The sequence below is a fragment of the Zalophus californianus genome, chromosome 1 (genome assembly GCF_009762305.2).
Source record: "Zalophus californianus isolate mZalCal1 chromosome 1, mZalCal1.pri.v2, whole genome shotgun sequence".
NCBI lineage: Eukaryota > Metazoa > Chordata > Mammalia > Carnivora > Otariidae > Zalophus > Zalophus californianus.
In genome coordinates, this window is record NC_045595.1 from 9,920,011 (window position 1) to 9,944,673 (window position 24,663).

The 24,663-nt window shown below is 60.1% G+C and overlaps 1 protein-coding gene across 4 annotated transcripts in view; it reads right to left on the reverse strand.

The window, feature by feature from the left end:
• Positions 1 to 613: 613 nt before the first annotated feature.
• ADGRL1 (adhesion G protein-coupled receptor L1) overlaps positions 614 to 24,663 on the reverse strand; it is a 44,000-nt gene continuing 19,950 nt past the window's right edge. Inside the window, exons 4-24 of one of the 4 annotated variants that reach the window (XM_027582891.2) lie at positions 22,234 to 22,343; positions 18,558 to 18,572; positions 14,169 to 14,969; positions 12,969 to 13,283; positions 12,151 to 12,254; positions 11,666 to 11,851; positions 11,338 to 11,376; positions 10,970 to 11,153; positions 10,530 to 10,652; positions 9,807 to 10,021; positions 9,337 to 9,507; positions 8,691 to 8,900; positions 8,372 to 8,592; positions 8,106 to 8,172; positions 7,589 to 7,680; positions 6,884 to 7,052; positions 5,570 to 5,698; positions 5,324 to 5,420; positions 5,103 to 5,231; positions 4,909 to 4,926; positions 614 to 4,473 (exon numbers count right to left, since the gene is read on the reverse strand). In XM_027582891.2, the coding sequence (XP_027438692.1) occupies positions 3,731 to 4,473; positions 4,909 to 4,926; positions 5,103 to 5,231; positions 5,324 to 5,420; positions 5,570 to 5,698; positions 6,884 to 7,052; positions 7,589 to 7,680; positions 8,106 to 8,172; positions 8,372 to 8,592; positions 8,691 to 8,900; positions 9,337 to 9,507; positions 9,807 to 10,021; positions 10,530 to 10,652; positions 10,970 to 11,153; positions 11,338 to 11,376; positions 11,666 to 11,851; positions 12,151 to 12,254; positions 12,969 to 13,283; positions 14,169 to 14,969; positions 18,558 to 18,572; positions 22,234 to 22,343 (4,138 nt within the window). In that variant the 3' untranslated portion in view covers positions 614 to 3,730. Of the gene's footprint in view, positions 4,474 to 4,908; positions 4,927 to 5,102; positions 5,232 to 5,323; positions 5,421 to 5,569; positions 5,699 to 6,883; positions 7,053 to 7,588; positions 7,681 to 8,105; positions 8,173 to 8,371; positions 8,593 to 8,690; positions 8,901 to 9,336; positions 9,508 to 9,806; positions 10,022 to 10,529; positions 10,653 to 10,969; positions 11,154 to 11,337; positions 11,377 to 11,665; positions 11,852 to 12,150; positions 12,255 to 12,968; positions 13,284 to 14,168; positions 14,970 to 18,557; positions 18,576 to 22,233; positions 22,344 to 24,663 lie in introns of all 4 variants that reach the window. The other 3 variants (XM_027582890.2, XM_027582894.2, XM_027582893.2) reach the window with 3 other exon arrangements.

A 24,663-nucleotide genomic window follows, 5' to 3' on the forward strand; every position in this document is an offset into this window, starting at 1 on the left:
TAAGCTTCTGCCTTCGGCTCAGGTCATGATCTCTGGGGGCCTGGGATTGAGCCTCGAGCCCTGCAATCAGGCTCCCTGCTTAGTGGGGAGTCTGCTTCTCCCTCTCCCCTCTCTGCCCCTCCTCGTGTGTATGCACTCTTTTTCAAATAAATAAAATCTTAAAAAAAAAATGCATCATTCCAGCCACATGTGGGAGTCTAGGAATGGCTGTTGGAAGGAGACAGGCACAGCATACAGTTCCTGTGCTCTGCTCTAAATACAGCTTGGAGGGCTTCTCTGAGACTCGACATGACAGTGGCCTGGCCCAGGGAGACTTGGGCATGCATCTAGGCACTGTAAGCTAGTTTGCTCATCTGTAAAATGGAGATCTGATAACCTCCACCCTAGAACATTTATGAGGATTCAAAGAGAAACTGCACCTGAAGTGTTCAGCCAGGCCCAGGAACTTATAAAGTTCTCTGTTAATGTTAATGATGCTGTGACTCACCAGGCCTCTGCCGTGGGTTCGAAATGCTGCAGTGCAGGTTCTTCACTGTGTCAGCCTAATGGGGATACTTCGAGCAGATCCACTCACCCCTTTCTTACCCCGCAGTGAGTCACACCACTCTTGTCATTCCAAGAAATCTTAATTTCTTTATTGTTTTTTTTTGACTCAACAATTTTTTTTTAACTTTTTGTTTTTTTCTGAAACGTTCTTGTTATGAGCCTTTTGTTTTGTTCTCGTTAAATGCACTCGACCCAAAATTGGTTTGGCATATCGAAAAGGAGACCAAGGAGAGATTGGGGTGGGGAGGGATGGGAGAGAGGGGAGGAGGCCCGAATGGACACAGAGAAATCGAGGGTGAAAGAAGAGGAACACAGAGACAGTGAGAAAGACACAGGGAAAGAGGTGGAGACAGAGAAAGGAAGGCAAGGGAAACCAAAAAAAACAAAACCCCCCCACCCAAAAAAAACAACCCAGAGAAAAATATTAGATTTAAAAGCAAATGAATTCAGGAGCCCAAGGAAGGGAGTAGGAGAGGAAACCAAGACCCTTCCTTCTCTATACCGTCCCAGCTGGGTTGGGGTGTCAAGGCACCAGGTCTGGTTGGGGTAAGGGGACACCTGGGCTCTTGGGGGTGGCTTTGCACTAGGCTGAAGTGGTGTCCAACCCCACCAGGGGGCCCTGCCATGCAGATCTGAGGCCTGGGAATCCACCTTGGTGATTTTGGCTGGAATGGGACCATAGGGACCCACCCCACCCTCTCTCCCCTTGATTGTCAGTGTCTGGAGAGAAGGAGGGCTGCTCAGGGGCGAGGAAGCAGACTCCTCATATACCTCCAGTCCCCCAGGGAGCTCTCCTGCCAAGCCTACTTTCCTAGCCCTCTTGCTGGTGTCAGAGGCAGCCTCTGGCTCTAGCTGGACTGATGCCGGCCCAGCTCCATCATCCCTCCTCTCTTGCCAGCTCTTCACAGACCTCTGGCTGCCCCTGCCTACGGTGGAGTTCCTGGCCTAGTGATGCCAAGGCAGGCCACGGAGCTGTCGGGGCAAAATTGTCCCTGTCCTTATTTCTCTTCCCATCCAGGCTTACCCAGGGTCTTCAGCTGAGTTAAGCCTTCCTACCCGAAAAATCTAGCAATGGAACCCAACCCTGCCTTCTCCCCACACCTGTCTCCCTGCATGGGACAAACCACCATCTTTGGTCTGACCCCTTCTCCCCTAACTGATGGGGACAAGCCAGCCCCAGCTCCCCAGGAGAAGGGAGGGGCTTTCTAGCAGCAAAAAGGGTTCCTCCAGCCACCTACCTGTTCCTTTCCCCCCAGTTCCTCCCTAGAGCCTCCCTCCTTAACCCAAAGAAGTTTATGGCAGCAGCAGGCTGAGACCCAAAGATGTTTGAAAACTCATGGCACTTGTGAGAAAAGAGGGAGGGGCAAAAGAGACAAGAAGGGGTCAGAGTAGAGGTGGAGGGCCACCCCTGAGAGAATGGCAATGACAGGGCTGGGCTACTGTGGCAATGGGACTACCCTACTCAAAGGGTTGGGGGGGGCGGGGTGGGAAGGCCAGGGTGAACGGCTGGAGAAGAGGGCACTGGAAGAGGTACTCAGGAGACATCCCCAGCCCAGAGCTTCCGGAGTCTAAGGTTTGGGGTAGAGCGCCTGGTATAAGGGTGTCCTGACTGCAGGCCCTGATACCTGGCTTTGCCTCCCCTGCAGGAGAGTGTAGGGTAGGGAAGATGATCTCTCACCTTTGCAGCCCCCCTCCCCCCAAGAGAGAAGACAACTTCATCACTCCCAGCCTCCCTTTCACGCCCACCACCTGCTGCCTTCACTTTTCTTCCCCCATCACCCGCTCTAGGTGGGAAGTCAGTCCCTTCCTCCTCAGCCCAGAGTCCCAGAAGCAATATACAAGAAGCAGGAACTCAAAGGGACAGCGCAGCCATCTTGGCAAAAGCATCTTTGGGTGTGAGGGTGCCTCCCCTGGGCCCGTGGGGAGGGGAGGGGGAGACAGGCCCCAGTCCTGGGGCAGGCAGTGAGGTACACGCCCCAGGAGGGCTGACTGATGCCAGGGAACAGGCGGAGCAGGGAAAGAGGCGACAGAAACGGTGCCGGGAAGGAAACAGGTTCTTTGTTTCGCTGTTGCTTCTAGATTTTGTTTTCTGTCTCTGGATTGTAAAAAGCTGCTCTGGCGGCCCGCCCACCCCGGCTGGGGATGCACACATACACGGAGAAGTCCTGGCTGCCAGGGCCCGGTGGCGCCACTCTGCTCCGGAGAAAGCCCCGGGCTGGCTGGGCCACAGGCTCCCGGTGGCTTCAAGTGATGAGATTTTCTTTTTTTTTTTTTTTTTCTTTTTTTTTTTCTTTTCCATTTTGTTGAAATATTTACAGCAATGGGGGAGGAGGAGGAGAGAGGAAGGGGTAAGATGGCCCCCTAGGGAAAGATCCAAGCCCAGGACCCACTCCCCAGGGAGATCCAGACCCAAAATCTGCTCCCCAGATAGCCTAGCCCACAGGACTGGGAACTGCCCAAATATGGCCACCCCTGTGGGCTGGGGGCCCTGCGGGGAGTTGTGCTTCATCAGGAGTCACCCCAAGGGAGGGGGTCACTGGGTGCACTTGAGGAGACTGATGGGCAGGCTTGCTGGGGAGGCAAGGACAAAGAGCAGAGGGAAGGAGCTTCAGAGAAAGTTCCACCTTTAAACCAGCAGCCACAATTGCCCATTCCACTTGCCCTGGGGCTTTCTCTCGGGCCAGAGGCCCCAGTCTCCAGGAGCAGGGAAATGTAGTGCAGGAGGAACCTGTCTGTCTGTCTGCTCCCACTGCTCCTTCCTGGTGCAGCATTTCTGGCTGCAGAGAGGAGTAGCTGACAGGTTCCTTCCAGCGGGGCCCGGGAAAACCAAAGCCCTCATTTCCCTCCAGGGGGGCAGGAAGGTAGGGGAGGGGGGAAGTCAAGAGTGGGTTGCACCCATCCAATTTCTCCTTCCTTACTCCCTTGGGGACCTCTTGGCTCCTCCTTACCGCACTTCCCCCAAATCGAGCTGGTGCGCATGGCTGGTAGGAAACCCTGTCTGTGAACCCTGCACCACAGGCCCCCACGGCAGAGCTCCTGAGGGGCCTAGAGGGCCCACGGCTGAAGGGCACCTGGAGAGAGTGGCCCACCAGCCACTGCCTCCATGAGTCTCCCTCTCCCATCAGAGCCCCACCCAGGGTTCCCTTCCCGTCCTGGGCCACCAGCCCCTGGTCCATGAGGTCCCTCAGAGACTGGTGACCAGCTGCATCTGCCCATCCCCATCGGGCCCTGGCCCCTCGAGGCCCGGGGCTGCCAGGTAGCCCTCATGGCTGGGCCGCCGCACCTGGTAGTAGCCCTGCAGGGGGTTCCGGGCCACCAGGGCCGGTGGGCGCGAGGTGTAGTAGATTTCAGGGGGGCCGGGGGGTGCAGGCGGGGGTGGGGGCAGGGCCTCACTGGGCCCCTCGGGGCTGCTGTCCGGGTAGGAGGGCGAGTCCCGCAGGTTGGCCCCGCTGGCGTAGAGTGAGTCCCGGCCTGGAGGGGAGGATAGGGGCCGGCTGGTGGCCCCATCCTCCGCAGTGCAGCTCTCCGACTCATCCAGATCGCTCTGGTACAGCACCGACTGGGCCCGGGGCAGCAGCAGCGGCTCCTCCAGGGCCTTGTAGAGAAGTTCGATCTCTGCCCGGTCAGCGCCCCCGGGCCCGCCTGCTTCTTCCTCGCCACCACCCCCTGGCACAGGTGGCACGGGGGGTTCAGGTGGTGGGGGGCCCTTGGCCCCGCTGCTGCTGCCCCGCAGGTTGTTGTGTACCAGCTCTGAGATGATCATCTTCTCGAAGGCAGCAGCATCGGCCAGGTTCCGGCCTCGGGGTGGCTCAGAGGCCCCGTCCCCTGGCGGGAAATCCCCGCTTCGCAAGGAGTAACTGTTGTTGAAGTTGCCGTTGAGGGGCAATGTGTCCATGCCGCAGGCTTCCCGGCCTCCCAGAGGGTGCTCTGCCAGCAAAAGGGGGCCAGCTCAGGAGGAGTGTGGGCAGTGACAGGTGTGGGCACATGGGAGAGGGGGTGCCTGCTTCCCTGGGGGCTGGGATCTCCTATTCCCATTCTTCCTCACTCGTAGTGGGGACACCAGCCCAGCAGCACGTTGGGGGAATGGGGGTGGGGACCAGCTCCCTCTAGGTCTCCTCCCAGCTGGAGGCTCAGAATCTCAGCAGTGTGAAGAGGCCCAGTGACCAGTTGCATTTCCTGTGCTCGGACCATCATCACCTTCATTGCCTACCTGAAGGCCAAACATAACCCCCTCCAACTGTATGTGTGTGGGGTCTGGGGGTGGGGTACCCGAATTCTCCTCCCTGAGTGAGGTTATCCCAGGAGGCCACTATCGCATTCCCCTCCCGGCCTCAGAAACGTTACCAGGCAAGTCACACTTACTGGGTTCCCGGTAGCTCCCTGTAGGTGCCAGCCAGGAGGGAAAAGAGATGAGGTGAGCATGTGCTTGGAAAGTCAAGTCCAAGCTCCAATTCAGGAAGCACTAGGATGCCCCAAGCAGCGACCCTCGGGATGCAGACCCCACCACACTCCCTGACCGGGACTGTCACCCTCTTCCCGTACCAGAGTGCTCTCACCTGGGGAGTTGAAGACAGGGGGTGAGGAGGGATTGAAGCCCACCGACTCAGCAATGAGGGTGTTGTAGGGGCTGGTGCCCCCACGGGGCTGCAGCACAGGGTTGGTCAGCAGGTGGTTCCCCATGGTACCTATCCAGAACATCAGAGGTCACAAGGTGGCCCAGAGCCACTGGTCCGGGAATCTTGAGGGATAGAGCCAAGGGCAAGGGACGCGGTCTCACCTCGGTTCAGGGTGGGGGTGCTATTGATGTCGCCTGCCATGAAGGAGGACTCCGTCTGTTTCCTCACGGTGTCGTTCCACATCCTCCGGATTCGGCTCTGGGGATACAGCCCGGATGTGAGCCCCCCACCCCCAGGATACCCACCCTCCAGGATCTTTCTGAGGCCACCCGCCTGCTGAGCACCACTAGGGACCTGGGCTAAGTGCTACCCTGCCTACTCAGCCCCGGGGAGCCCTGCCCGGATACCTGCGTCCCCGTGTAGTAGCGGGTGTTGCTCCGCATGGCTGAGGTCTTGAGTGAGCCATGAGCGCCCCCAGGTGGGGAGCGGATGCAGCAGTAGGAGTGACGCAGGCACTTGCTGTACTCCTTGTGCACCTGGGGGAGGAGGAGGACATGCAGCTGGCATTGGGTGCCCCTGCAAGCCTCAGAAGCCTTGTCTCCTGTTCCTGACAGCCAGCCAGCCAGCCAGCCAGCCAGCCAGGCGCTTCCCCTGCTCAGGCCATCCTCCTTTCTCTACATCCACTGAGTTTCTCATTCACTCTCTCAACAGATCTTTAATGAGCATCTGCTATGTTCCAGGCATAGTTCAGGCCCCAGGAACGATGGTACAGAACAAATCACTCACACAGCCCTACCTCCAAGAGCTAAATTTTGGTAGAGACATATGTAGATGCAAACAACAGCACACCGTGTAGGATGTCTGATGCTGCTGGGTGCTGTGCAGACCAATACGGCCAGGAAGGGGGTCAGGCAGTGCCGGTGGGTTGGGGGATGTGGTGGGGGTTTGTGAGTTCTAATAGCCCAGGGGAAGTCTCCCTGAGGAAATATCCCAGCAAAGATCTGAAGGAACTAGGACCGCAGGCCTTACGGATATCTGGGGAGGAACAGGAATAATTCCTGAGGAGGGTCCTGTCTAGGTGGGTTTTTTTTTAAGATTTTATCAGAGAGAGCGCATGTGCACAAGCAGGGAGAGCAGCAGGGAGAGGGAGAAGCAGGCCCCCCCACTGAGCAAGGAGCTGAAGCGGGACTCGATCCCAGGACCCCAGGATCATGACCTGAGCCCAAGGCAGACACTTAACAGACTGAGCCACCCAGGCGCCCCTGTCTAGGTGTTTGAGAGAAAGCAGAGGAGAGGATGGCTGGAGGGGAAGAAGGGAAGGGAGGCCTGGGCAGGAATGTGTGAGCCTGGGGGCTCCTGTAAGGATGTTGGAAAGGAAACTTTATCACCACGAAACTTACCAGTTTATCTTGTAAATATTGAAGTAGAAAACTTCCATCTGGGTGGTACTCAGTCCTCTCCCTCCCACACACCTGATTCCTGCCCCCACATCATAGGTGGGTGGGGGGGGTTGGTCCTCTGTTACCACAACCCTACCCTGTGCTCTCCCAACTCCCCAAATCCATCCTCTCTTGCTCCCCCAGCTTGCCCTATCTTGCTCTGTTCCAGAACCCTCTTCACCCCTGTCTAAATCCTCACTGACCCCAAGCCCGTGCTCCCCTCACAGCAGACACAGGTCCCAGTACAGAAGGCAGACACTTGAACCCCTTCTCTGACCTCACCTTCTTTTGTAAAGCGCAGTGAAAGACAAAGATGAAGACCCCCTGGAAGGCGTTGAAAGTGGTGAAGAGATAGGCCATGACCACTGACTCCTTATTGATGAAAAGCAGGCCGAACGCCCAGGTGAGGCCCAGCAGGAAGAGCAGCGCGATGGCCCCCAGGGCCCAGGATCTGGGGAGGAGGAGGGGACAGGGATGTCAAAGTCCTTGCCAATGGAGAAACCTCCCCGCTCTGCTGTGTGTCCCTCTTCAGGTGGGTCTGGATGCTATCTGCAAAGACCCACCTGGGGTGAGTGGGCCTTTTGGGGTGGGGGGGAATTGCCTACACAGTGGTACTTTCACTCACCTGGGTTTGGGCTTTTACAAAGGTCAGTCATTTGCTTTCAGCCTTAGGCCATATTTCCAGACCCTGAAACTATCTTATGCTGCCAGTTTCTCTTTAAGTTGCCCTGAATTAGACTTACCTTTTCAACTTGGCCTCACCCTAATAAGTTATGTCCCCAAAAGCAGAGATTGGATGTGTTAATACCATGTTTTTTAATACTTGTTAAGTAGATACACAACAAGCACAATAAAATACTACGTTTGTCCTTAAAATCACATCTTGTGGTACTGAAGGTGAGCACCCCACGTTTTGGGAAGCCCTGGGAGAGACCAGGCCTGGTACGGAGCTATGAGGGGCAAGGGGGGTGGGGAAGGGGTGCTCACTTAATGTTGTCCAGGCGACTGGAGTCGGGCTTGAGCACAGATGAGCTCCGGATCATCTTGTGCAGGGTCACCATGAGGAACACCAGGTTCACCTGGGGGTGGGAGGAGGGGAGGGGCTAGGCTGGGGGGGGTCCCTTGGGGTCCCCCCACCTCCCAGTGCAAACCCCTGCCCAAGTCTCAGCCTCAACGCCCCCTTCTTCAGGGCCTCCTCTGCTGATGTACCTGCCCTCAGGTGCCTGCTGACTGGTAACAGCGGTCTGTTAGTGTGGCTCCTGGTGGTGGGAGGGCAGAGCACACAGCCTGACACAAGGCAGGGGCTCAAATCACAGTTCCTGGACGGACGGGCCTTGGTGCTGGAGCTTTACAGACCCGCTCTGTTCTTGTCCTCTTAGTGGGCTGCTCAGTTTTGATGGTTTTCAAACCAGCCCTCTCAGGACTTGGGGAGAGTGGGGGCGGGGCTCAAGCGGGGTCAAGACTAGCTTGCGTGAAGGAGACGTAGTACCGCCTTCCCACTTACCACGATAACAAAAGAGACCGGTCCAATGAAGCTCCAGATGAAGTAATTGTCCACTCGGAGCCAGCAGCTATAAAGGAAGCGGGGCTGGGGTAGACAGAGGCGGGAAAGCCCTTCCCTCCCATCCTAGCCCCCAGGGACTCTGCAGACTGTGGCCTTAGACCTCAGGAGCAGGAAGGCCACTGCCCTGAGGGTCCTGGCCCAAGGGATTCTGCTGAGCAGGGAGCCAGGCAGGAGACACCCCGGGGGATGAGAGGGGGGACACTCACGCCTTCTCGGTGCCATAGCTGCGGTAGTCGATGGCCGCCGCGATACCGACTACCAGGGCCGGGAAGCAGTAGCCGCCCACGTAGTAGTACTTGGTGCGTGAGTACTCGCTCTCAAACACTTCCACCAGCAGCAGGTAGAGGTGCACACCCTCCAGGCACAGCCAGGAGAAGGCGGCCAGGAAAAAGTAGTGCAGCAAGCCAGCAAAGATGGGGCAAGCGATCTGGGGGCGGCAGAGAGGGGCACCACAGGTGAGGAGGGGCTACCTGGGCCAGCGCTGCCTCCCCTCCCACCTGCCTCTGCCCCTAAACCCTGGCCCACCTCATACTGAGTCTTGTCTATCCCGACCAGGAAGAGCAGCTCGGCCAGAAAGAGGTTGATGCACAGGTTCTTGTGGATGGTGTTGCGGTCAGTCTGCAGCCCCCGCAAGAAGCAGAAGGTAGAGATGCAGATGGCCAGGCAGACGAGGGAGATCACGATGCCCACCCAGGTGATGACTGACAGCAGCAGCTCATTGATGCGGCCCTGGTACTGGGGGACAGGAGCAGGGGACTCACTCAGCACCTCTGGCCTTGTACGTGGCCAGGTTCATCCTGGGCTCAGCCAGGTGCTAGTGGCGGGCAAGGCCACAGGCCACGAACACCACTGGTGCTGCCCCCTAGCCAACTTGCTGGCCCCCACCCTTCTGTAGGTGGCACGCTCTTTCCTCATGCTCTGGGAGGCTTGTGGAGAGATGACAAAGGTGACGCCAACCTGCTTCTCCAGAGTGCCTTGGGAGAAGGTGGGACCATGACCAGAAAGAACCAGACATGTGGCCTCCTGCCCCGGGCAAGACTGGTGCCACCCCCCCCAATGCCCACGAAGCTGGTCTTCCCTGGCACTGCCCATGCAGCACTCTCTAGGATGCCATGCAAAGCCAGGCCAGCAAGTGGGCCTGCCCAGAGGAGCGGAGCGCTGGCCAGCTTACGATCTCTCGGTGAGCCATTAGCACGGCAAAGTTGGTGAGGTGGCTGCAGGCACACGTGGTATGGGTCTTGTTGGACTCCACCAGGCGGCAGCCCTGGGTTGACCAGTAGCCCAGCATGGAACGCTCCGAGTAGTTCCAGAAGGAGCAGTTAGCATTGAAGTGGTTCTTGGCCTGTTGTGTGGTGGTGGCCGGGCAGTCAGATCCAGGGAGTCCCGTCCCAGCCCCCACACCCAGCTATGGGGATGGTGACAGGCATGAGAAAAATGCCTGGGGCTCCAGGTGACAGTCTGGGATCTCTGGGGGCAAATGGCCCAAGCTGGTGAGGTGGGGGTTGGGGGACTGGTGCCCCAGGGAGGGGTTGTAACTTGCTCTTGGGGTGGGTGAACACACAATGGGGAGAATATACAGCCTGGGGACATGGACGCTGGCGGGACCCCCGGGGGGGGGGGGGTGGGGACGCCTCAGCTCACCTCCAGGTGGGCCACGGTGAAGATGACAGGATCCATGAGAAAAACGCGACTGGACTCCTTGTTGATGGACGCCGCGATGACCTGTGAGTTCACCACCAGGGAGGCACCGCCAGGGCCACCTGTACCTGCTTCACCCGCCAGCTTCACTGTGGCATTCTCGGTGGACAAGAAGAGGCCCAGGTTGTTGTAGAGGATGAAGACAACTTTGACCACACCTGGGGAGAACAGGCACCGCGGGGTGTGCCGGCAGTCCTGAGCCAGCACCCCTTCAGCCATCCTGGCCACTGGGACCTCTGAAGCCAGGCTGTGGCCCAGGTGAGGGGGGTTTGGGAGCCCTTCCACGTACCATTGCTCTGTTGTAGGCAGTTCCAAATGGCGAGGCAATATGCCAGGACGCGTAGGGACTGTGTCCCCAGCCCCCACCTCACTTGTTGTGTGACCTCGAGCAAATCCCAACTTTCAAACGGGACAGACCTCCCTGAGCTATGAGAACTGATTGCCACTGCACGGGAGTGAGCCCTGCAAACTACAAAGTGTCCTATGCTCTGGGGCTTTGGGGGGACCCCACAAATCCCCTGTAATGTTAGGCTTGCTTGAATGGAGAACAACTGTGTGTGGTTATGAGTCCCACCCTTTTGTCAGATTCTTCAACCCAATACAGTTTAAGAACTGATGTTCTTCATATGTGAACTGGGGATGCCAGCCCAGGGCTTGGGCACTGACCGTTGCGGCTGTTCTGCTTGATGGTATTGGCGGACAGCTGGATGGAGTTCTCACTTGGGTATTCCTGGGGGAACACCAGCTCCTGCACTTGGCCCTCCGTGTTTAGGACTGTCACCTCCAGGACTGTGGGGACAGGGAATGGCAGGGCAGATGTGGTTGGGGTCTGTCCCCAGTCCAGGGGCCCAGCTATGGCAAGAAGCCCAAGGCTAGGGCATCCCCAGCTGGCAGGCCCCACGGTTCAAGATTTGCACCTGATCATGATCTCAGGGTTGTGAGATTGAGCCCTGCATTGGGCTCCACGCTCAGCATGGACTCTGCTTGAGATTCTCTCCCTTTCCCCCCACTCATGCGCACGATTGCTCACTCTCTCAAATAAAATCTTGGGAAAAAAAAAAAAGATTTGCACCCGAACTTGCCGTAGGCACAACTGCGGCACTCACCCACATTCTGTTTGGCAGCCAGGAAGCGGGCGGGCTCCCTGACATTGTCGGCCAGCAGGAAGGCACCCTCCTCCAGCACATCCAAGAGCATGGTGGCTGTGTGCACCTGCTCCGTGGCATTCATGTCTTTCCAGGACTCCAGAGCCTCTGGCCGCAGCAGGTTGTCCACTGTCTCCACCACGGCCTACGCAGGCGAGGGGGTGGCACTGTGAGTGCCCCCCCCCCCCGCCGCCTCCAGTTCCCTGGGCTGGACTCTGACTCTGCATACCCTCTTCTCAGCCTCCATCCCCAGTGTTGCGTGGGGCATGCCCACGTGATGAGGGCTGCCTCACCCCCTCCTTGGCCGGCAGGAACCCTCCGGGCCTCACCTTGATGTAGTCTTTGCAAGTTCTCTCCCGCTTGTGCATCTGGGAAAGGAGATGGAGGTGCTGTCAGCTTTCCTAATGCCAACATGTCTGGGCCCTGGAGAGCTGGCGCTTCCGCAGCTGCCACCAACCCAGGGCTGGGCGTGAGCAAGACCCGATCCTAAGGGACCCTCAACCCTAAGGCCCGTCCAGGGGCAGCTGAGGAGGAAGATCCAGTATGCCTAGGATCAGTCCTCTCCTCTCTGACCACCTAGCTTGGAGGTACCAGGCTGGACTCTACTTGAGCCCTAAGGGTCCCCTCCCCCCAGCTGGCCCCAGTGCCGTGCCCCACCTTGTTGTAGTTCTTGCCCGCTGACTCGCGCTCAATGGGCCGCAAGGCCTGTAACTGGGCATCTAGAATATCCAGCAGCTGCTCCATCAGCTTCACGGAGGAGGACACATCACCCGCATAGATGGAGCCTCGGGTGTGACGGGCCAGCTCGCTGGCAATGTTGGCTGCATTCTCCCCACTCTTGATCTGTGTGAGGTGGGGGCAGGGGCCCCGAACTCTCTCAGAGACCATCTTCCCACACGTTCCCTTTTCACCTGCCGAGCCTGCTTGGCCCCTCTCCCCCCTCCCTCTCTGACCCCTTCCCCCTCCCCATCCGTCTCTTCCCTCTGTAGGCCAGGGAGGGGACCCACACAGTCCTGGCTCCCAGACCTGCCCGTTTGTCTCCCCAATTGCTCTACTGCCCCCAGTGTGCCCTGTGCCCGGCCACCCAGGGCCCAGTGTGCGAGCAAATGTGCCGATCTGGGAGGGACAGCTGCTGCTGGTACCTTCTGGGCCACCTGGTTGACCCAGGGGGAGGTGCAGTTGCTGAGGTCAGGGCCCCGGGGGTTCCAGAGCCCCAGGGCTGGTAGACACTGGAAGGAGGCAATTCCTGCAGGGACAGACAGACAGGAACAGAGAAGGGAGCCACAGGGAAGGAGAGAAAGAGGGGCCACGGCAGGGAGAGGAGATGACGGAGAGGGGGACAGGTAGGTGGAGAGAGGTGAAGGAAACACGGAAGACCAGACATGAAGAGGGCCGGACAGTCAAGAGAGGTGTCACTCGGAGGTGACATAAGCTACCCCTTACTTCTAAGCTCCCCCTCTCGGCTCCTCTTCCTTCCATCTTTGCCTACCAGAAATGGAACTTTCTAGCAAAGTCCATCTTGGAAGCCCCTTCTCCCTTATGCCTCTTCAGACCCTGCCCTTGGATCACTCCACTTAGGCGCATATGCTCCTGGCCCCACCCTGTCTGGCACTTCAGCGGCTCTGCGGACTGCCACTGGCAGTCTCAGCCTGAAGCCGGGGGCCCAAGTCACCTCCTGTGGGCTCCCTTCATGGTCTGCCTGGCACTGCAAGAGGGGACAGGGCAGGGGGACTCACTGAGCTGCTCCCAAGCTCTGAGAGCTCTGCTGGGCTCTGGGAACACAGCCGCAGGTGTCAGGCGACCCCTGCCCTCAGAAAGCCCGCACTCTGGCCGGGGAGGTGAACAGGTGCATCTGGGCTAAGCTGAGAGGTGGGATCTTCCCTGGCCCTTCCCGGGCCAGACCAGGTTCGGCCCCTCCCCAAGCCAGCGCCCGTGAGGTGACTGCAGCCTCTGTACTCACCGCGGGTCCCTTTGGGGCAGGGCCTCTCAACCAGCATGCCCTGCTGGGTGGCTGGCCATTGGACCCGCCGCACCTCTCGAGGTTCACAGAAGAGCTCTGGGGACACGTGCAGATTGGGAGCTGGGGGCCGCCGGGTGCTGGGAGCCGGGGCTGTGGCTGGAGGCAGGTCAGGTCCCAGCTGGTTGATGGCACCCACGGGGTGTGTGGTGAGGGGCACTCGGCGGAGCGGGGTGGTGGCTGCGGGCGAGGCCGTGCTGGTGAGGGGCGTGGGTCGGGCTGTGGTGGTCGTGCTGAGAGGTGGGGAGGTGGCTGGGCCTGGAAGGGAAGAGGGTATACAAGACAGGGTCACCCCGTGCCCGGGGCCCCGCCATGACACGTGTGCCCAGGCACGGGGTCCCTGGCATTCTAGCACCTTCCCCAAAGTGGGAGGATATCCTGGGTCTGGAAGATCTCCCCTGGCCTCTCTCTGCCCCCAAGACCATGTAAAGCATCAGAAGGCAGTAGAAATTCACTTGAGTATAGCCTGAGGTCCGAGAGTAACCAAAGAGAATGGGCCAGGGAGGGGATGTCTGAACACAGCCACCTCCCATCCTCATTCTACTCTCACTCTGGCCAAGTCCCTTTCCTGTGCGGGCCTTAGTTCCCCATTGTGCAAATGAGGCTGTACTGCATCAGGCACCCCAGCGCCCTGGGGCTGCTCAGAGCTGGCTGAGGGCCGCTGAGAGGGCGAACAGAGACTGCAGAGGGACCCTCACCCTCAATGCTGGCAGCTGGGCTTTGTTCTGTTTTCACGGGCACGGGGCTTCCACCCAGGGTTGTGGCTGATGAGGGTTCCAGGGCTAAAAGTGCACAGGCCCCTGGGAGAGGCGGTGCAACTTCGTGGTCCAGAGTTACTCCTCAAAGGAGTAAACTACCCCACCCCCCACCCTCCCAGTGCCTGTTTCTTCATCTGTAAAACGGTAATAGCCCTTCCTACCTCATAAACTGACAACCGAACGGGTTAACTGGGAACCGCTTAGACCAGCCTCTGGCCCGTGCTGCGCGACTCTGCGACTCTGACCTCCAGGGATCCCCGTGGACCACCTCCAGATCCCAGCTCTCCGCGCGCTGCGGGCTTCCCCCCCTCCCACCCCCGACCCCCGACCCCCGACCCCCGACCCCTGGGGCCGAGGAGGCGGAGCGAGGGGGAGCCATCCCTACCGGCACTGGGGTCGGGCGGCCCGAACTCCAGGCTGTAGCGCACCACGAAATAGTTGTTCCAGACGTAGAGCTGGTTGTCACGAGGGTTGTAGTCCACGGAGGAGACGAACTGGTAGGGGTTGGGGAAGGCCAGGCTGACCGGCTCCTCGCGGTTGGCGTTGGTGTTGAAGGCGTAGTCCACGCGGTTGCCGGCCGCCTCGCTGTCGTCGTCCACGTACACGGAGCGCAGCACGTACAGGACTCCGCACACCATGAAGGCGTTGGACGCCGAGCGCTTGTCGTAGCCCGTCTCCCACGTGCCCTCGAAGCGCAGCGTGTAGGGGTTGAGCTGGCTCACCACCAGGCGCCCGTTGTTGCCCTCGGTGGCGTAGATGACCCACAGCCCGTTCTCGTCCACAGCCAGGTCAATGTCCGTCTTGCCCCCCCAGCGGTAGGGCGACGTGTCGTGGTAGTTGGCCGTGTTGATGACCGTCTCCCCGCTCTTGATGCGTGTGCGCAGATCGTACTTGACGATGTTGCGCGTGCGCTCCTTGTTGTAGAAGACTGCGCCGTCGTAGACCACGAAGCCCGTGCCGTCCACGCGGTTGGGCAGGCGGTAGGTGGTGGTGTGGCGTGCGGCCACGTAGTCCTCCCACGAGGCGTACTCAGTCAGCGTGTCCGTGCGGTAGGGGATCCAGGGCATGACGTAGATTCGGTCGCCCGCTTGCAGCGGGTCCTTGCACCACGCCCCAGACTGGTGTTCCGACTCGTGCGTGGAGGTGGGCTCCAACACCTTCTGCAGGGTCCCTGGGCACACGAAGACTGGGCCGGGCGGGTGGGCGGGGCGGGGAGGACACGGGGAGAGGAGGAGCGGAGGCGAGGGAGGGGGAGAGAAAGAGGCAAGTTGGTCACGCGGCCTGGGGTAGCCAGGCTGTCCCCTCCTGCTGCTGCAGTCACGGTTGCTTGGTAGGGCTGGTGATGGGAAGGGGGTTTCCGGGCTGGGACCCCTGCCCTGCCCAGCTGCCCCTCTCCCTGGAGATGTCAACCCTGGAGGCCATTAAGAGCAGGGTTAGTAGGGGGGGAGAGGTGGTGCCCCTCTTTCCTTCCCTGGCTGCTAGAGACCCCACAGGCTGGGGATAAAGGGTTTGGCAAGAGCCCTCCCAGACTTCCTCATGTGCCTTAAGTGGGGGCGGAAAGATCTCCTCACTGGTGGCTTTGAGGTTCCAGGGACTGCCCTGCTCCTTCGCCATCGTCAAAGCCCCCTGAAGGGGAAGAGCTAGGGTCGAGGGTCCCATCCTTCACCAACCACACTAGGACACAGGTTTTTGTTTGTTTTCTTCCCACCACCCCCCACAACCTGCAAAAACTGCAAGGTAGAGTGATGTTTCTGTACCCACTGTGGGTGTCAGGAGTGCCCCCCGAGTCCAGGGTAGAGGAGGCACCCAAAGTTCCTGATGCAGCCTGTGCCCGCCCCCCCACACACACCCAGTACCCATGCAATCAGTAGGTGAGGAAGGGTTTTTGGAAAAGTCCAGCCCCTCCCTCAGGGTGCCCAGCCCTGCCCCCAGCCAGCAAGGTCTCTCATGGGGTCTGTTCAGCAGCAGACACTGACACTGGTGCACAGGGGTGGGGGAGGTTGGGGGACATGGGAAAGGAGGGGGTTCCCCGGGAGAGCTGGGGAGGGGGGAGGAGAGCTGCGTGGAGGGAAGAGAGACAAGGTGGGGGGCCTCGGCGAGGTCCTGGCTCCGAGGGAGGCACGCTGGAGACCACCTGGGAAGAAAGGGTTAATGCTGGCGAGGAGAGAGGGGTGAGCAGAGAATTCACTCCAAGGCCCAGGCCCGACTGAGGGTCCCTCGGGGGGGCAGTCCCAGGTCCAGCTCAGAGGGGGCAAGGGAGGGAACCAGGAGCTAGGATAAAGACCCAGCCCGCCCCAGCCAGGCCCCCCCCCCACCCTCCCCTGCCCCGGACCCCGATTTACCTGCGACCATCCCCGGCTCGGGAGGAGGGACCAAGGCAGCGCTGATGTCAGAAAGGTGGGGGGCCCCGCCCCACCCCCCCATTCCCTGAAAAGGAGGAAAACCTCAACTGCATCTCGTTGGCCGCCGCTGGCCTGCCCACCCTTGCCCCGTCACATCCCAGGGCCACCTGCTCCTAGCCTCCCCTTACTGACCCAGTAGGGGGTCTGGACTTGGGAGTGGTGATGTCCAGATACCCCTCCATCCAGGATGGCTGGGCCTCCCTCTCACCTCCCTGCTGAACCCACAGACAGGCCAGGGGGGAGGGTTTGCAGTGAATTCTCTGCTCCTGCTTGGCCTGTCACCAAAGCAGCCGGCCCCCAGGGGAACAGGGAGGGCTGGGACCTGGTGCGGGCTTGGGGGGGGGGCCGCCCCAGTGGCAAGAGGGTCATGGACAGGCACCACTCCTCATTCCCCCACTTCCAGCCTCACTCTTTGACAGGCTTAGGTGGGGGGATATCTAGCCCTCCCTTCACAGCATCAGCGGACAGCTAGGCCCGAGGGGCCCCAGGTGCAAAGCGGCCAGGAGCACACCTTGTTTTAGGAGGGGGAGGGGAGTCTGGGACCCAGCAGTGAGCAGGAACCAGAGGGATCCTGGCTTGCGTCCTGGGGCTCCACCATCTCCTTGTCCCCAGTGCCCTGAGGGGTTGGCCTGCACCCTGTGTCCAGCACACCTGGCCTCCACCTTTTTCCTCTGTGCCCAGGTCTCCCCTCTCCCCAAGCCAGGACCCCTGCCAGCTCTGTGGCCCCTGAGCAGACACGTCTGTGTGTTTGAGGGGGCGGTGGGAGGTCTCAGAGCCTGACCTGGTCAGAAGGGTGTGCAGGAGGAAAACATGGTTAGAGGTTACCCTGGGGAAGGGGGAGAAGATGAGGAAGGGTCTGCCTGGGGCCTTTGGCAGTAAGGACCCCGCCCCAGCACCAAGCTCCCAACACCTCCTCTTCCCTCCCTCCTTCCCCCCTTGAAGAGAAAAGATCCAGGGCTGCGGTATCCAAACCACCACCGGCCTGTAAGAAGAGTGCCTGGTACTGGGTGCGAGAGAGACTCAGGGAGAGAGAGAGTGGCGGGGCAGCGAGGGTCGGGGCCTGGGCTGGTTGCCCAGGTCTCTCTGAGATGGGGGAGGGCAGGGGGAGGGGAGCAGCTTGGAGGGACCCCGCCCCACCTTCCTCGAAGGGGATGCTTCACAGACCACCGTAATTTCAAGGCAAGAGCAATCCTGCAAGGAGGGCTCACCCCGGGCCCTGTCCCCGAGGCCAGCCTCGGAGCTGTCAATTTCCCCCAAATTTCAGGGGAGGTCTGGACCATCCCCAATATCCCACCCTGGAAGTTCCTCTGCTGCAGCCCCTCCCCTCTCCAAATGCCGGGGAGAGCTCCACCCACCATGGAGTTTTCCCAGTCCCCTGCTGAGGGTCAACCCCGCAAGAAATGAAATTACGGTGCTCATGGAAGTCCCCAGACCCGGCCTATACCTCCCCCAACCCCCCTCTCCCTGGTCCTCTAGCCAAAACAGCCCAGAAGAAACCCTGACTGCAGCTTCGCAAGTGTTTCAGAACCAGAGAAAACGTTCCCCCACCCAGCGCTCCCCGCCCCCCCGCCGTGAGGCCCACCCCCGCCCCGTTGCCCCCAGTTTGGCAGACTGCCCTCCCAGGGCTGGGGGCAGCTTTACATCCCTCCCCAGGGCTGCCCCCCCCCCCCCCCGCCCCGCCCGGGCCGGTCAAGGATGGGGGTTGGGGGTGGGGAAAACTGGTGCTCCGTGCTCCAAAACAGCTCTGGGCCTTGGAAACGCCAAACCAGAAAGAACTTATGCCACCAGGAGCCCGAGAGATAGAAGGAATCTGCTCCCCAAAAGGAAAACAAAGGTGTCCCCTCCATCCCGCCTCCCCTGAGCCAGACACGTGGTGCAAAAGTTGGGGCAGGAAGAAGAGAAAGACCCACTCCCCCCTGGCTCACCCCGGTGCACTCCGCCCCCAGTCGGGAGCCAGAGAAGGGGGTCCCGCCCTCCCCTCCCGCCCTGGAGGCTTACACACTTCTCCTGAAGGAGGCAAAATAAGTATGAGAGAAGGCCAGGTCCCCCCCGCAAGGGCTGGGACTAGGAAGGAGGGACAGGGAGACAGAGAGAAAAGGAGGCAGAGAGAGAGAGAGAGAGAGAGAGAGAGAGAGACAGAAGGTCCTGCCCGTGCTCAGAGAGGAGCTTCCTCAGGTGTCTGGCGGGTGGAGTCGCCCGTGGCGGCACCAGGGCTGGCCCCACCGGGAGGACACCCGGGGTGGGGGGTACCAACTGGACCCAGTTGGGGTGGGGAGAAGAAGGGGCGGAGCGGGGAGGGCGGGTCACATAAGTATGGTACAGGTGAGAACAAAGTGTGAGTTAGGGGTTAGCATTGGTAACAGTGCGTTTACCTTTCTGCTCCACTTCTACTTTAAGCATCGGAAGAGAGAGAGAAAACAAATTGAAAAAAAATGTGCAAGAAAAAAAAAGAGAAAAAAAAAGATTAAATTGCTTTCGTTTCTTATCTGGCAACATGCCCCCTTTTCCTTTCTTTCCTCATCCTGGTTCCCCAACCCCGGAACGTAGCATCAGCTCAGCCCCCGCCCCCAAGTCCCTGCCTCTGGGGAGGGTGTCGGGGAGACAGTCACAGGGAGGGGGAGACACGCGAGGACAGAAACCAAGAGAGACATGGGGGGGCGTGTACAAACAGGCAGGTGGACGTAACTCTCAGATGGGTAGGGGCACCTTCAGGGCAGTGGGGGTTGGGGAGGGGGGAGCTTCAGCTGGAAGGTGGGCTCTGGTTAGGAGAGCACCAGGGAGGGAGTGGTAGGGGTGGAAGAGCCACACAGTCCCCCCCACCTCTGCACAACCCACCTGCTGCCCTCCTGCTAGAACCAGGGGCCCGGCGGGGGGAGGGGGTTCAGTGCCTCCAGGGGCCTGGGTGCCCCCAGCTGAAGGAACATGCTGAACTTCCCTTTCTGTGCTGGCCTTGCTAGAGTCCAGCTGAGTTCCCCCAAGCCCTCACAACCCAGAGAAAGCCAACACAGAGAGAGAGGGCGGCAGAGTGGGACACAGGATGACAGGCAGCGCCCCTGGGCCTCAGAGAGCCGGTGGGGGAGACAAAGGCAGAGAAGGAAGAGGCTGGGGTGGGGGCGACATCACAGACAGCGGGGGGGGGGGGCACAGACACACTCCCACGCTCCCCCGGGGCCAGCCTGTGGCTCAGTTTGTCTGCCCACCCCCCCCCCGGGGGCCCAGGAGCCAGGCGCTCCCTGCCTGCTGCCAGGTGGGCAGGCGCACCTAGGGGAGGAAGGGGGCACGGTTAGAATGTGCTCAGCTGCAAGGCAAATCCAGCGTTAGTCGGGCCTGTCTGGGTGTGTGTTTGTGTGTGTGTGTGTGGGGGGGAGGCCCACACACCCACTGCCCCCTCCCCGTGGTGGGCCCCTTCACCCACCCCTGACTCACCCACACCAGCACTGGGGTCACCCCAGCCTCTGAAGCCCAGGGCAAGATGGCTGCCCAGGCTGCTCCCCCTTCGGGCGCAGTGTCGCCGGCCCCTCAGGCACCTCTGACCAGGGCCTCGCTCTCCTGCCACCTCTCTAGAGGCACAAGCAGGGAGTTCCACAGGGGAGAGTTTGGCTGCTTCCCAGCGCCTCATCCAGGGCCTGGCACACAGGAAGTGCTCAGCGAACACGAACAGTGGGGGACAAGTGAGCGCCCCGCCTCCCTGTTCTCTGGCCCTAGCTTCGGTCACCCTTGGAACTCCAGTTCCCCTTCTTCTGGAACCAGGAGCTACACCCCCTCACCCCTGGGTTCTGCCTGTCGAGGGCACGCGTGGCCCCCCTGTGGCCCAGATACAGTCACTGTGTGTCCTGCGTCCCCCGGGGCTCAGGCTCGCTCTCAGTCAGACGGGGGCTGCCCATCCCCTGGGCCATCCTGGTCTCCGTGGGTCACACCCCTGGCCACACTGGGAGGGGGGGGTCAGCTTCAGGAGGTCCCTATGCCTCTTTCCTCCCTGCTCCCTCTAACTTTTGTTCCGCTTCTTTACCCGCATGGTGCCCACTTGCTTTGGACTCCACTTGGACCGAGGGATGCCCTTCCTGCCCTTTATCTCACCTGTCTCAGGAAGAGTGTGATCATCATCTGTCATTAGTTTTATTTTTCATTTCCAAGAGCAATAACTGGTAAAAATCACTACAAGTAGTCACAACAAAAGCAATGACTGCCAAGTGCCTTCTGCTTCCTAAGTGACTAAGTGCTAGGAACCATGCTAGGTACTTCCCAGGCAGTCTTTCCAGAACCCTGTCTATAGATGGGGAAACTGAGGCTTAGTGCAGTGAAGCAACACAACTGAGGCCACACAGTTGGCAAAAGCGGGCACCGTTTCTTTCGTATGTACCTATGGCCTGGGGCGCACGAGGAGCTTTACCCACGTTCTCTCTGCTCCTGGCAGCATCCCCCGGAAGGGGTCCCCCCTCCCACCGTCACAGATGAAGACACGGGCTAAGCTGGCTTGGAGGGGCACCCGTACCGTTACTGAGCACGTCCTGAACCAGGCTCGGGTCTGGGCGCTGGGGGGTGAGGACGAAGCCTCTGCCCTGGGGGGGGCATTTACATCCAGCACTCTGCCACAGGGAGCGGGCTCGGGGGGGCGGGGGGCAGCCCTGGGCCAGGCGCTTCACACGCATGCTCTCCTGGCCTCTCGCCTCCTTTTGCAGCAGCTCAGAGAAGTTTTAAGTCATTTGTTCAAGTTTCAGAGTCAGAAAATCCGAGAGCCACGCCGGGCCTCAAACCCAGCCTGACTTCCCTGCCGTGCAATGCTCCCGGCCTCCCGCCTCCCTTCCCTGCCGCCCCGGCCACGGGGGTGGGTGGAGAGTGTCCCCAGTGCTGTGGGGAGGCTTCAAGGCTCAGATGGGCATCCCCCTCAGGTGGCGGCTGGAGGCCTCAGCTGCTGAAAGGAATGGGTGGGGAGTAAAAGAAGGTTATGGAAGCACACAAGTGATCCTGTTGCCCCCAGCACGTAGGTCATCACCTGCGAGGAGAAATCAAAGGTTGAGGGGGGAGGCTGGGGTGGGAGGGCCACAGGGCCTTCTGCTCCCCTGCCCCTGCCCCCCACACTCAGACACTCTGGTGGCCCTGTCTCCTCCCCCATCTGCCCGGAGGCCCTACCTCCAGGCTGGCTACATGAAGCTGGCGGGGAGAGGAGGGGAATGGATGGCGGGGAGGAAGGGAAGGGACAGTGAGGGCAGGAAAGAAGGGCCATGTTAAGAGCAGAGTGCTGAGGAGGAGAGACCCTGTCTTTGTTGGTTCCCCCTGGCCAGATGCAAGAAAGCCAGGCCCCTGGCTCCCAAGATCACCCTGCTCAGGCTTCCCGGGGGCCACCCTAGTCCAACATGGCAGCACTTCCCTTGCAGACAGGAAGTGCTATCACGGTCATGGGCACACTAACCAGGAGACAGGTATCTGTGGAAGATGCCCCTAGCCCCTCACACCAGATCTGCCGCCAGGCCTCAGAGGGCGGTCTGCCTCTCTATGGGTTTGGGGTCCAGCTTCCAGGACTGGGAGTACATGAGAGGTGAGGCGGACAAGAGAAAGGAGAGGGAGTTGAGAAAAGAAGGGGAGTGAGTAAGAGGGACGAGGGGGCATGTAAGGGGGTGATCAGAAAGGGAAGGGAGGGGGAGAGGTTGGAGGGCAGCACGGTCCAGGTCCAGGGAACCAGGAGACAGGTAGGTGCACCAAGCAAGTTCTGGGGTGTGGCCTTGAAGGGTGTAAATGAGCCCTTCTACACGTGAGGGGGCAGGGCTAGTGGGCCAGGGTAACAAGAGTGCAAGAAGGTGGCCTGTGAATGGGGACCAAACCTGTGGGGGGGTGGGGTGGGGCCGGGACTGACTGTGGAGGGGGGGGGTCTGGGAGGAGAGAATGCACGAGGGAGGGAACAGGCCCAGCTGCCCGCCCTGTGCCTCGTCCTAACTTGGCCCTGTGTGTGTGTGTGTGTGTGTGTGTGTGTGTAAGGTCAAGGTGTCTCCTCCTCGCTTGCTTCTGGGAGGGGGAAGGGCCCGTGTCCGCACGAGGAACAAGATGACTCACTGTAGGGGACACAGTCGTACTGCACCTCCAGGTACTTGTAGGTCCCAGGACAGGGGTCGGGAAAGGCGTCAGAGCCAGCAACCACCACGCACTGGGTGCGGTTGTTACACCTGCAGAGAAGACATGAGGAGCTGGGAAAAGACCGGCCTAGAACTGGGGGGCAGGGGCGGGCGTTCAGGGTCAGGAGAGGAATGAGCACCCCCAAATGGAGAAGGAACTGTGGCAACCAAGGCCAGGGGCCTTGTGGGGGCATCATCTTCCGTGTCCTGCCTGCTCTCTTTCGCACCAGCCAGGCTTCGACTCTGGGCCCTGGCCAGGCAGCAAGCTCAGGGCTGGGCCAGAGACTCTGCCCCATAAACTGTGTCCCCAACTCCCCGGCCTCACAGCCCATCTGCGTGTCGCTGATGCCATCGCGTCCTTGGCATCTGTCCTAAGTGGGCTGGAAAGCCCCTCACTGTTCAGTGAAGAGTAAGACGCGAAGGCGCGCGTACGAGGCGGTGTCTCAGCCAACATGCTGCTAATGGGATGCTCACAGCGCCCGTCTGTGTCCCCCCCCCCGCCCCCGCCGGGCCTTAGATGAGTCCCGCGCTATGGGTGGCGCTGCTGTGAGGATCTGCAGTGAGGACAGGGCAGTCTCTTCCCCTCACGCCCAAGCCCAAGCCATTCTCACTCACCCTGGGGACTCCGATCCCCACCAACTTCTAGGAGCCTGGCTAACGTATAAAGGGAGGCCTACGTACGAACAAAAAGATGTTTCTCCTCTGCTGTCTGTCTCTCCGATCGAGGGCTCTGGGCCCTACCACAGCGCCAGGACATTAGTTAATGAGGGTCTGCTCCTACCAGCCCACCTCAACCCCCTTTAAAACCTCAGCCCTGGCCTCTGAAGGTGAAGCAGAGAGTTGCCTGTGACCCAGCAGCTGCATCCCTAGCTTTGTTCGCCAAGGACCCGGAAGCAGGGGCTCAAACAACTGCTTGTTTGTGAATGTTCTCCACGATGTCATTTACACAATTGCCAAAAGGTAGGGACGACCCAAGTGTCCACTGACAGAGGAATGGCTAAGCAAAATGTGGTCCGTCCACACCGTGGAATATTATTTGGCCATCAAAAGGAAAGCTCTGATGTGCCACGATGTGGGCAAACCCCGAAGACACCGCGGAGCAAAAGAAGTCAGGCACAGAAGCCAGCGTTTCATGATCCTACCCGCACGAAATATCTGCGACAGGCCGGTTCGCAGCCACAGAAAGCAAATTAGTGACTGCCGGGGGCTGGGAGAGGGGAGAGTGGCGGTCACAGTTCACGGGGATGGCATTTCCCGTCGGGAAGACGGAAATGTTCTGGAACTGGAGAGAGGTGGTGGTTGCGCCACGCTGCGAATGTACTAACTACTGCTGAATCGTTCGCTTTAAAATGACGAATGTGTTATGTGACTGTCACCTCAACATCCAGAAGAGACAAGGGCTGGACACTGCGCGTCCCAGCCTCCCCTGCAGCTGACTACTCGTGACCGAGTTCCGGCCAGGGAGGTGGGAATGGGCCCGAGGTGGCCTTTAAAAGGGCTGGGTGTGGGAGCCCCCGAGAGAGGGAAGCGAGGGCTGAGGGTCTCTCCCCTCCGATCTGGTTTAAGGGCACTCTGCCTATTCTGGGGTGTCTCCGTCAGAGCAGCAGGGCTGTACCCGAACTAACACGAAGAGCCTCGCCTCCAGGCTTTAATGTGGCAGAGCGGCGGCCTCTCCCTCCCTGGGCCCCCGGAACCACACTGTTCAGCGTTCCCCCTTTTGGAACCGAGAACCCATGAATGCCAGAGCCAGGCCAGTTGCTGTGCTGGCCCCTGGGGAGACCATGGCGCACCCCGCAGACCCCGAGGCCAGGGCTGAAGGCATGAGGTGGGCAGGGAGAAAGCTGGAGGCAGGAGGCGGGAGGAAGGGGAGTCCCAGGGAGGATGGGGCACAGCCTAAGCAAAGGCTGGGAAGCTGGATTAGGGGCGCTCATGCAGGGGTGTCAGACAGGGAAGGGGGAGGAGGGCGAGGACTGCTGGAGGGGCGCACGTGTGAGGGAGAAAAGGTGGGGGACAGGGAACGAGGTGGCTCCAACCTGGCCCACTGGTCTGAGCCACCTGACCACGCCGGTCCCCTGCCCAAAACTCTCTGGACGCTCTTCGTGACCCTGCCCAGGGACCCTGCCCAAGGGACTTATTCTAGAATCCTCTGCCAGCATTCAAGGAGCCGCAGAGCTTGCTCCAGCCCTCCTTTCCTTCTTCCGTTCTATGCTCTGGGTCCTGGAGGGAAACTTGCCCTCTCTCAGGCGCTTAGCAAAAACTCAGTGAGTGCCTGCTCTGCATCTGGCGGGGGACACAGCGCCTGTCCCCATGGGGCTGATGGCCCAGTGAGGAAACAAACGTGTTAAAGAGGCGAAATAGTCCACAGAACTGT